General features: G+C 48.3%; 1 protein-coding gene across 2 annotated transcripts in view; it reads left to right on the top strand.

The window, feature by feature from the left end:
- The window catches only part of disc1 (DISC1 scaffold protein), a 32,934-nt gene extending 26,781 nt beyond the window's left edge, over positions 1–6,153 (top strand). The window contains exons 12-14 of one of the 2 annotated variants that reach the window (XM_072709482.1): positions 944–988; positions 3,519–3,632; positions 5,137–6,153. In XM_072709482.1, coding sequence (XP_072565583.1) covers positions 944–988; positions 3,519–3,632; positions 5,137–5,307 — 330 coding nt within the window. In that variant the 3' untranslated portion in view covers positions 5,308–6,153. Of the gene's footprint in view, positions 1–943; positions 989–3,518 lie in introns of both variants that reach the window. The other variant, XM_072709481.1, reaches the window with a different exon arrangement.
- The last annotated feature ends 6,090 nt before the right edge of the window (positions 6,154–12,243 follow it).

The raw sequence follows: 12,243 nt of genomic DNA, 5'->3' as shown, positions 1-12,243 counted from the left end.
CCCCCCCCCTTTGCTCAATGACTCTGGGCTCGTCAATTGTTCCCTTTTCTCCCCACACTTTTTCACACACTAATAAACACACTACTTAGGGTGGATGGGCATGACTTAATGCTTCTAAGAATCTGCTGCTTCCAAATGATCTGCACTAACCTGTACTACTACCTCTCTGCCATGGCTGGGTCACCTGACCTCTGTCCTGCATGCCCCCCCATCTCTCTCTCTCTCTCTCTCTCTCTCTCTCTCCTCTTTGAAGGCTGGCTTCTCTTCCTAACCTCCTCCACTTCCAGCAAGAGACACTGAGGTGAGACCCTCCTCCTTTACTGTATGGCGGAGGTGGATTGTTCAGGTTCAGAAAGCAAAAATCTAGACCAAGATTTTGTTTCAACCAAGCAGTTGGGGGGGGAAAAAGAGTCACAGTCACAGAGAACTCAACTGGTTGGTTGAAACAAAATCTTGGTCCAGACTTTTACTTTCTGGACCTGGACTATTCAGCTCTGATGCACGGACCTCTCTGGAAGGTCAGTCACGTAGCTAGAAGGACTTCTGGTTCATCAGAGGCCTCAAAAACGAGTGATTATCAAACCAGCCGGACCCGGGTTCGAGATGAAAATGGAGCAGCTAGTGTGGGTCGCCACAGAAGCCGCCGGTGGCTGAAACAATACGTCCACGAGGAAGGGATATTATATGTAATCACAACTCCTTTGCAATGTTCTTTGGTTTGCGGCTGCTCTCAATATGTGAGCCACAAATATAACGAATGTGGTTAATTGCCTGCTGGATTAACAGGATGGTGATAAGTTAAAGCCCCCCCCCCCCCTTTTATGATGATTAATAATTGTTTCCATAATGATGTCACATATTTGCAAACATAATAGGATATTGAATAATTAGTGCTCTGGCCGGGATTTGTGTTTATACTTTGTTTTCGTTATTTTCTCCACAGAAACTAGAGGATTTTCTGTTCTGTATGGAGGAGAGTCCGCCAGAGGTAAGCGGAGATTTATTGGCCTTCCAAAATCTTTATACCCTTATGCTAATCTTTTACGTGTCTCCCCTCTTCATTTACGACGGTCAGGATTATAAAAATGACTGAATGTGTTTCACTGGTGATTTCAATTATAGCCTTCCATCTACATGAACAATTCTTTTTTCTTCTTCATCCAAAGTTAGATTAAGATTAAGTATCCAGTCCTGGATGTTAATGCCCTCTCTCAGTACGTGACTTATTCTTAAATCGGACTTTCTTACCAAGCACTCATTTTTCGCTAAAATGACTTCCTTACACGGTGATGATCTTTCGGCCTGTGGAGTTTCGATCGAGAGAGCGGCTGGTTTTGCTAAAAAGGGATTCGCGCGGCAAACGGTTTACTGGGATGCTGCCCAATGCGCTGGCCGTTCCGGTGCCATAGCCGGCTGATTCGGCCGCTGGCGGTAAGGTGAAAATAACACGGCTAGCGGGTTCAGTCAGCGCGACGTGGTAGTGGTGGTGGTGGGCGGGTAGCTTTACAAAGGGCTGTCTATGCAGATGCCTGCGACTTATTAAGAAAATAAGTTTTCAGATCCAGGATATGGGTAACCACCTCTATGATGGAACCCTCAGTATACAGCAAGGCTGTTTAATCTCAGAAAAGATCAACTGCAAGCCCATTTACCACTGTCGACCACTGCGGTCTCATTTTTTTTTCTCCTCAATTGTATTTGCTTTCTTCCCCTGGGGGCCCAAATCCCCCCCCCCCACATGGTAATTGAAGTCATGTGGTTGCACACTTTTATCCCAAGCTCCCTGCCCTTGCTCACAACTGTACGGGTGAGTGATCTTAGTTGCAGTCGTAAGTAAAAAGCCATCAAAGGCTTGCTCCCCCCTTAGGAGAAATGCCTCTGAACAGCCTGTATTACCTGTGAGTGTGGGTGTGTGCTCTGTGATGGACCGGCATCCCCTCCACGATGCCCCCCCCCCTGCCCTGTGCCCTACGCTGCCCGAGTTTCTGTGACAGATTAAGGTATTTCAAGATGCAGGCACTGTTAAGAGCCGGTAATCCAGAGGCCTTTTAATATTAACATCCTTATTGTCCCAACAAATTAGATCAATGCTAAGTATGGTCATATTTCGCCCACGGAAAAAAAGTCCTTCGAGTGATGTAAGTGACCAAACTTTGAAAAGCCCCCCCCCCCACCCCATCTGTTTTTCTCCAGATTTTACTCATCTGTCTAAAACCGCTGTCAGAGAATCTGAAAGGTAACATATTTGAATCCAGACGCTTCACAGGTTCCCATATTTCAGTGGGACACAATTACTACAATGGTATAAAAATTACCATGGCACCTCATTCCGGAACTGTGCTTAATTACGGCTTTATTCCTCTCCTTTGGAGGGACAGCAAATTAACACGCCACTGTACTCAGTCTTGGCAAATATCAAACGTGACCGCCATCGTAGGCAAATAGAAGCTGGTGCTTATTGGCTGGCGTGTCCTGGTTCCCATGGTTACAAATGTGGGGGGGGGGGTGCTGAACTTGAGGGTGGGAAGCCCACACTGGTTGGAGAAGGTTAAGAAACTTTATGGTGATGACCGTGTCCAGTGGGAGCTCCCCCCCACCCCCATCCGCATGAGCAATGAGAGCCTCTCTTGTGGATAATAAGTGTTCAGAGTGTTGGTGGGGGGGGGGGGGGGTTCTCAATTTTCAGGAGTTGTTTTATTTAGAACAATGGCTAAAGGTGAGAATTACACATCACCATCTCAGCTGAGTGGTTTTTAGTTTAATTATGCTTAAGGAAAAGCTGCTTTCAGCATGTGTAATGCGGAGCTCGTCACCGCGTCTTGTGATTGCCTGAGTCAGTAGCGTGTCGATTAAACTGGCAAGCTTTTGTTAGGGGGGAGCACACCGTGCATTTTTAAGAGTGTCTGAAGGACACGGCGAGAATTTTGGTTTACCCTTAACGCGAGTGTACGGAGCGTGGTGTAATGTCAAGAATATCTCGCCTTAAATTCTTGTGGATATTTTGTTTTGTGTTCGAGGTGTTTTTGCTCTTTAAAAAAAAGACAAATGCAACGTGTGCGAGAACCGGCGGTTAATAGGGCCCCCACTTTTAGGGAGACGGGTTGCAACATCCCTGCGGTGATGAATCAGACAGGCACACGGCTGGGCAGCTGCGGGGGTGGGGGAGGGTGAAATTCACAGACAATCACATATTTATTTGCCACTTTTTTTTTCCTATTATATGGCACTGTAGGGGGGGCATGTGTGGGACTTTCTGATATAACTGAGAAAAGAGGGGAATAAAAATAAAAAGCCTGCAGTGCATGCTGGGAAGTTAAACTCCACCTGCTGCCCAGGCCCTGTGCTGCACATGACCTGTAGACATCCGGCGTCTGATGCCAGATGAGCCGCATTCAGAGGAACAGCCACTGCATCGACGCCGCTGGCTGTTCACAGGCTGGACATCGTTTTACACTCGTAAACAAATCGTTTGAAGACTGTAATTACACATTTTTGCCTTGTGCTGCCGCCCCCTACAGGACGTATGTAGCGATGCGACGGACATCATGGAGCAGTGCGAGTCCATCGGGCTGCGACTGCAGGCCCTGGAGGAGCTGCTGGGGACAGCTCTGCTCAGCCAAGACCAGCCCCTGGCCCATATCCCCCTGAGAAGCTGCCCTTTGGGGGCTGGGGGGGGGCGGTGGGTATCATTAAGGGGGGGAGGTTAAGTGAATTCCAAGGGCCTCTGAATGACAGGAATGCTAAAAAATTTGGAATATGATTGGATTGGTCTCTGCTGGGGGCCCAGTAGAATATCCTTACATGGGGCCCAAAATCTGTAGCGGCACCTGTGAGGGGGGGACCTGACTGAGAGGCGAGTCAGACTCAGGTGATCCACGTGGCCCCCGGACTAGGATCAACCATCCAGGCAACTGGAAGTCCATCTTAAAGGAGGGGGGGTGGTTAACTGGGTGGCTGCCTGCTTTACCGCCATCTGCTCTCTGCCTCCAGGGCGGCAGCAGCGAGCCTCATACCCGCAGCTTGCATCCTGTGCTGCCTGATCACGCCGCGGGTCCGTCTCTGGCCCAGAGGCTCGGCTTCACTGAGCGACGGGCTGGAGAGACTCTGCTTCCTCTGCGCTCTGTTTTGGATCATAGATCCCCCCCATCCCCACCTCACCCCGACCCAGCGGCAACGCGTCTCCAGCTGTCCAGGTCACACTTTCTGCTGTTGCCACATGGCCCATATGGCCAGCAGTAGAAGAATAGTATTTTGAAAAATAATTTATAAAACAATCTTAATCGCTTCGGGGCAACCACACTGAGGTGTTTTTGTTTTGCGGCCAATAAAAAAAAATTAAAAAATTGCGTTGTTTCTGTGGCAACTGCATCCAGCTGCTGTAAATGCATCTGCATCTCGTATCTGGAACTCAGTGGCGGTGACTTTGGAAACGATGGACTGCCAGTTCGATCGGCCGGACTGAGCCACGGATTTGAGTCTGTATCCCCATCCCAACGCGCCGCCTGTATTTCCGTTTTCCTCCCAGCTCCAGGCTCTTCTATAATTCAAAGTGCTCTTTAACGCCTGGTTAATTATGAATGGAGGCTGTTCGGGGTCTGTATCAGAAGCAAAGACGAGCCGGCCAAGCCCATCTGGTGGGAGGGAAGGGCTCCCTCCTCTGATTCGCCACTTAAGCTGGACACCCACGCTATTAATTTTGGTCTCTAAGCCAGTTAAGTCCCCCTCCCTTAAAGGAGGATCCATCAGATTAAGCAGAAGTGCATCAATTATTCAGCGGGAGGCAGTTTGTTTGGTCTGGAGTCGGCGCCGAACGGCACTCTTCCATGCTAAGCGCGTCTCTCTCTCTCTCTCTCTCTCTCTCTCTCTCTCTCTCTCTCCATCGGCCGCAAATTAATTTGCCTAAGGAAAATTACCCGCAAAGGTTATTCGCTGATTTTCCAGTCAGGAAGCCAGAAAGGGGAGTCAGAATGGCATCTCTGTCATGACATGGCATGGAGGGGGGGCTCTGGTGCCTCTCATCTGCGTGGCCAAGACAGGTCGCTGGCTCCTCGTGGGGAGGGAATGGATGGAGCAGGGTGGGACAGTATTTGTGGCGGGGTGATTTTGTAAAAGTGTAGCTTCTCCTTGACTTCTGAGGCACAGTCCCTCCAGGGGGAGGTCCAGGAGGTGAAGAGTATGCTGCAAGCCATGCTGGAGCAACTGAGAATGGAGGAAGATGAAGATGATGAGAAAGGAGGCGAGACCAACGAGGTGAAGCACGGAGAGGAGGACGAGGATCCCTACTTCAGCGACAGCTGGGAGATTTAGCAGGACACATGGATGGGCTGTGCTTTGGTGGCGACCCCCACCTGGGCCTGTCCCTGGTAGGGTGACACTCAAGGCTTATGGCGTCTGAACCTCGGTCACCCACAGCAGGACGTGTGGCTGAATCCTGTCACTGCCCTTACTTGGTGTCATCTATCAACTTACCGCCATTCTGGGCTTGGGCCAGATTCTACCCCGAACGCAGAGCCAGATTCATCAAATCTGGTCTGTGGGGGGTGGGGGGGGTTTCTGTCCCCGTGGCAACTGCCCTGTAACCAGAGAGCTTTCGTGTGTTTCTTGTTCTGTCAGAGAATTTTCTAAAGCGGTCACGGTTTGATAGGCTAACCACTGATCAACGTGAGGTCCTGTGTGACGCTGTGGACTAGCCGCGTCTCGTACGGAGGAGAGCACTGCTCTACTTATTCAGGTCCAGTTCGATGCCAATGGCACGATCTACATTTATCAGTCACGTTAGATGGTGCCATTTAGTCACAGAGTTTGTTCTGATGTTTAGCCACTGTTTAAAAAAAAAAAACAAAAAAAAAAAACACTTCTGTTCTAAGTGACAGAAACGACCAAATTCTTTACAGAGGAATATTGTTTGAAGTGTCCCTTTTGTATTTATGCAGATGGTACATATATTATTAATCCGTTTTTACGGATGCATGTTGTTGTAACTGCTGTCCGATTGTAGCCTTAACTAAGCACTTTGGGGTTCACTCCAGAAGAGGGGGCTCTAACTCCCCGCCCCCCCCCCAGCCGCCTTATGACTCACATTGGAATTTTTACTGTGTCTCAATTTTGGACATATTTATTTTTCAGGTTCTTAAATATACCAGAATTGCCCAATGTGGTGTCCGCTTTCTTTGATACGTGCGTGAAACACTGCAAGAAAGGTCATTATTTCCAGAACATTATTCTAGGACAATACAGAAAGGTCTGTCTTACAGGTGGTTCAGCTTGATGCTGTTTCTTATTGATGACAGCCAGCTTCTGCTCTTCTTCACTCTTTCCCAGTTCTGACTGGCCCTAAATTCTCCTTTCCTCTCTCTGGCTTCATACTTCAAACTGGCCCGTCACAAAAGGCACGCTGACCTCAATCCCGCTATTCCTGTAACTGCTTTTCCATTCGGGTGACCTCAATCTGCAAATCGAGTAAGCAAAAAGTAAAATAAATCAACCCACAGGACAACACATGTGGACATACAGGCACACATCGCACACTGTAGGTTACGAAGACTGTTCCCCACGAATGTTCAGAGAAACATGGTGAGGGAAACCACTCTCTGGCTAAATGTTACCTTTCTTTCAACATCTCAAATGCAGGGTAAATGCGCGATTCACCTGAGCCCAGCGCCTGCTTCCTGTGAAACTATCTGGGTGGTTTCTGGGCGTATTTTGGGTTAGGTTTTTGTAATGCTAAGAATTTGTGCCACTCAGACTGAGAAGAGGCTGCCTGAGCTGGGCCGGTACCGCTGGATCACCTAACGAATTGAACCATGCAGCTTAGCTTCTTCCACAGGAATGCAAATCGCCCCAAATCCACAGCTTAGCAGAAAACAGCTATGTAGAGTCCTAAAATGGTGATTCCTCTGCCATCTCAGGATTTGTCTCTCAGATATATGAATGAATAATAAATGAATCCTGCAGGTTGAAAATGTAATGCCGTTATATTAAAATTAATTAAATTTATGACGTAACTATTATAGGTTCTGACCTTGAGCTCAGTGGTGCCGCTTGTGGTGGAGTTGCTAACCATCACTTGTACTTCAGTCACTTGAGCCTCGAGTTGTCTGTCAATAGGGTAATGCCGCCCCCTCATTTCCACTTGAAATGGATCTATGGTGAATATGGCGTTACTGACCGGAAGCTGGCAGGAAAAGCCGTGAATCCACACAAGCCATGTTGAATGACCTGTCAGCGTTAACTTCTACTACTTTACTGGAAATCCTGTTTTTAAGTGAGGCATTTACGCTAACAAGGGTTCAGACATTGAGACACTAGTCAGCCTGCACAACAAAGAGAGAAAGACGCCAACAGGGACACTGGTCACAGGGAGGTGCTACAGTGGATCCCCGCAGAAGAGGTTTGCAGATCAAGAGTTTTATTCAAAGTGCCGATTAAACTTTCCTCCCCCACTCGTACTTCATAATTATGCTGTCGGTGACCATTTCACCACTGTTGCTTACTTTTGAATCCTCAATTATGTGAAAAGTGAAGAGAACCCCCCCACGCCCCCACACAACCGCCCCACCCTGCCTGGGGAGCATGAAGCTGATACTTATGCTTTCAAAGAGCTCGCCAGTTTGCAGGCAGTGCCCAGGGGTGATTCCTTTCATGAGAGTTGAGCGGGGGAGGGGGAGGGCGGGGGGGGAGGCAATGGTGCTAATTTTGCCCAGGAGCGGAGGATACCAAATACCAAGCACGCCGAACATAGCAGCCGCTCGCATTCCTGGGGTAACCGATGGTGCCGTTACCTTTCAGCTCCTGTCACATGAGAAGCTGATGTTACCCGCCAGTCGTGGCAGTGGGCCAAACTAACACTCGCTTTCTCCGGCGGCGGGCCAAACGAACGCTCGCTTTCTCCGACGGCGGGCCAAACGAACGCTCGCTTTCTCCGACGGCGGGCCAAACTAACGCTCGCTTTCTCCGACGGCGGGCCAAACGAACGCTCGCTTTCTCCGACGGCAGGCCAAACGAACGCTCGCTTTCTCCGACGGCGGGCCAAACGAACGCTCGCTTTCTCCGACGGCGGGCCAAACGAACGCTCGCTTTCTCCAGCGGCGGGCCAAACGAACGCTCGCTTTCTCCGACGGCGGGCCAAACGAACGCTCGCTTTCTCCAGCGGCGGGCCAAACGAACGCTCGCTTTCTCCGACGGCGGGCCAAACTAACGCTCGCTTTCTCCGACGGCGGGCCAAACGAACGCTCGCTTTCTCCGACGGCGGGCCAAACGAACGCTCGCTTTCTCCGACGGCGGGCCAAACGAACGCTCGCTTTCTCCGACGGCGGGCCAAACGAACGCTCGCTTTCTCCGACGGCGGGCCAAACGAACGCTCGCTTTCTCCAGCGGCGGGCCAAACGAACGCTCGCTTTCTCCGGAGATGTAATAAAAACTCAAAGCCGTTGCCAGCAGCACTTTCAATTCTACTTGGCGGGGCCATTTTGACAGCCAATGTTATTCCACACCCCCGCCCTGGGCCAGATTCTCACGTGCTACTCACAGAAAACTGGGGGGGTTAAGGTTTATTCTGCTGCACTATATGTTGCATTTGCTGGGAAGTGATCCTGATCAGTAGGATGAGAGCTGGGACGCCAACAGGTAGCAAGAAGAACCTGGTGAAAATGTACTTGACACCCCCCCCCCCCCCCAAACAGATCTACATTAACATTTTTTTTTTTTAGAAGACATACAATGGAGAAATTGGGGTCAGACCCCCCCCTGGAGCAATTGTGGATTAAGAGCCTCTGTGGTAGCATCAACTGGGGGTTAAGTGGCCAAAGTGATAACATCAATCTGCCGCCCCTATGATTGAAACCGGCGACCTTCTGATCATAGTCACGGCCTCTTAAGCTACTGAGCCACACAAAATTACAACCTAATATGCCAAGAAATGATCCTGTCTAATTTTTCTATTAAAATTTGTGGGTAGTGTGTGGCTCAGCGGGCTAAGCCTCTGTGCCTGTGATCGGAAGGTTGCTGGTTTGAGGCCTGGTTTCTGCAGAATAGTTAGATGCCCATGGGTCCTTCAGCAAGGTCCTTAACCTCCAGCACCAGGGGTACTGCAAGCTGGCTGCGTCACAGGAGTAGCTGAAAAGAATTTCCCCATGAGGATTAATGAAATGTCACTGTTCTATTCTGTTGCTGGGGTGTTTGCATGTTCAGGTGAGTATTAATGCTGAATAATGGCCATAGCGGGATCCCTATCCTTCTGTGTGCACTTTAACACTTCTTCCCTGGGGGGGGGGCTCGCCAACAAATGCTGGCAGCTCTCCATGGCATATCAACACCGCAAGGGTTCCTTGGTGTTTAAACCATGCAGTCGACGCATCCAGACAAGACCCAAGCAGTTTGTTTCCTTGGAAACCTGCGCCGTGTGATGACACCCCCACCCAATCCAAACCCGCACCAAGCCTCTGACAGTCATTCATGGCTTGATGCCACCGATGGGACAAACCACGTCAGAGACTCTTCAGGAAGTGACGATCATAACCAGCCTGTCAAGCCTGCTGCTCGAGGACAAAGCGGCCACCAAAGATGGCCACCAAAAGGAGCCACCTTCAGATCGATTTCTTGGCTTTAAGCTCCGTATCTCGCTCATCTAGCATCCTGTCTCTTTCCAGAAGTAAACGGTTCTAATTCCATAGAATAAGTTATTGATGTATACAGGTTTTGCTGTCAGCTACGAAACACAGCAAATATAGACATGGAACAGCAGAAGAACGGATCACAAATGAGACCCCAAGAAAGCCTTCCCAGGATTCCCGGTTCCACCAGAAGGAACGTCATTGGAAAGCCGAACCAGCAGTTAGTTGGTGAGTGCCGCCTGCAGTTTACGAGCCCCTCAGTTCGCCGAGGGGAGGATAACTCTAGAACCTTCCGTATGGCGCCCCAAGAATCACAGTGCACGGACAGCAGATGTTCTCTATCCCTGAAAACCTCATACCAAAATGGCTGCTTCATTCTGCCACGATGATCTTTGCTCAGAAGCTCAGATGAGATGCTCAGGTGATGCATCCTAATTGGGAGGTCTGAGATGCAGCGGAGCCTGATATTCACACAAACGCTGTATGTGTGACCATAGCACTCGAGTCCCTGCTTTTAGGAAATAAACCCCAATAGCTACTGTAATTCTGTTGCCATGCAACAAGGCTTATATTTGAAAGAATGGAACCCTACAAGAGCCTATTGCTAACGTAAAGCCCAGCATTGTGCTGTGAGCTTTTTGGGAGCAGGGCCTGAATCTCGGATATCTGCTGATCCGCAGACTATAAACAAATCCGAGAAACTTAGGCAGAAAAATGTGGTTTTCAATCCAGATATTCCAAAATGTCAAAGCCTGCTGGAATAAATATGATGCGTTGTATAGTGTTCCCATGGTTTGGATAACCTAGGCGCATTACAGAAAAATATCATTTACGCAGCGTATTCCAAGGTTTTTCTTATGGATTTAAAGACAGCAGGTGTCCTTATAATGCTTTTGGCATTTCAAAATTGTGTAAGCTCCTTTGTTTAGTTGCACTCTTTACATAAGAGCTCAGGTTATCACCATTGTAGAGTAAATAGGACAATTATTTAGAGTAGACATAATTTGTATTTTTCTAATGCAGTTACATAAAACAAGAGCCCAGCTGTTTGTCAGTCTCGCATTAAACAGGTTTACTTAACTCATGTGCAATTATGGCCCATAAAGAATCATTCTAGCTATCTAGCTGTCTGTACCATGCAAAGCACAGTGAGGCCAGGGGTATTGGATGCCGAATTTCAATTTCATGCGCTAAATAATTAGCCATAAAGTGCATTTTATGAGCGTGTAACATTTTGCGCCGGTATGAAACTCCAAGATGAAGCTGAAGAAAATGATCTTTCACCAGGGAGTAGCAGGTTTTGTCCACATCTCGCATGGAGGAGTCTTGGCAGCCCGTCACGCTTTTGGGGGATTGTGGGTTTTCCCTCCCGGACCGTCTCGGTAGGTGTTCACCATGGCCTGTAGTTTCTAAATACGTCTGCCCGTAACGATCTGGCCCTTAGCAGAGTCGCTCGGATCTTTATCCCTGACCATTTCTGCATTCAACATGTCGACTCCAAGTACTGAAGTACTGAAGCTTACTGTCTAATATGTCCCAGACATGCGATAGGTATCTGCTTCACACAAGGGTGGTCATGTTTTGACTCATCTATGTGTAATATATATATTAACCCTAACCCTAACCCACACACATACACATTATGTGTGTGTGTGTGTGTGTGTGTGTGTGTGTGTGTGTGTATATATATATATACACACACACATACACATAATGTGTGTGTGTGTAAATATTTATAAATGTATATCTACACATATTTGAGGAATCAATGCCTACTGTTTTTTTCTAATTTAATATGTACAAACACTGACAGCAAAAGAAACAAAAAGTGTGAAGAAACATTTGCATATTTACAAAAAATTCATACGATGACAGTGATTCAAAACACAAATGAGACCGACATTCATTTCCTTAACATAACTACGTGTTGCAGACGAGTCTTGGATATTTTTCTTTCACATAGTAGTTCCCATAAGATAAACTTTCACTCTCCTTCTCTCCATCATGGTCTAGATAATTTAGGAAGGACCTCCATACTTTTCTGAAATCCTCCATTTTGGGTTTTAGGAAATACTTGATCTTTTCCAGTGCAAGGCATGAAGTCATCCCCTTCAGCCACTGTGACACACAGAGGTTCACCTTCAGCCTCCAAACACAGGCTACAACACTCACTGAGATGATTTCTGGTTAGTATTTTCACTTGTTTACAAAGACGTGGTTCCAGGTGACAGACACCCTTCAGCAGCATCACACCAGCAAATAGTCTTTCAAGGAAAGCGAAGCAAACCTGATTTCCCATCAGCCATATCAAACAAAAGGAAGACTGAGGAGAATCACCTAGCAATGTTATTTCAGCTGAAGAGGGCAAGACAAGCCCTGGGCCCAGGTACTCCCGAATTATACCCCCCTGCTCTGAGATGGATCACGTGTGTGTGTGTGTGTGTGTATACTCTCCAGTCGCTCCTGTAATATCTTCTACCTACCATACCATACCATCCTACCATATTTGGAAAGGGGGGGGCGGGGGGGCACAGGGATAAGTCACACATCATGAGCTGGACAGAGTCATTAGGGGTTAGTGTGCAGGCTGGCATGTCTTTTGGGGGGGGGGGCAATGCCACGGTTCCTCACT

This window comes from Paramormyrops kingsleyae, chromosome 3, assembly GCF_048594095.1.
Source record: "Paramormyrops kingsleyae isolate MSU_618 chromosome 3, PKINGS_0.4, whole genome shotgun sequence".
NCBI classification, from domain to species: domain Eukaryota; kingdom Metazoa; phylum Chordata; class Actinopteri; order Osteoglossiformes; family Mormyridae; genus Paramormyrops; species Paramormyrops kingsleyae.
The sequence above is the reverse complement of the archived record's forward strand: the minus strand, read 5'-3'. Positions and strand labels throughout refer to the sequence as shown.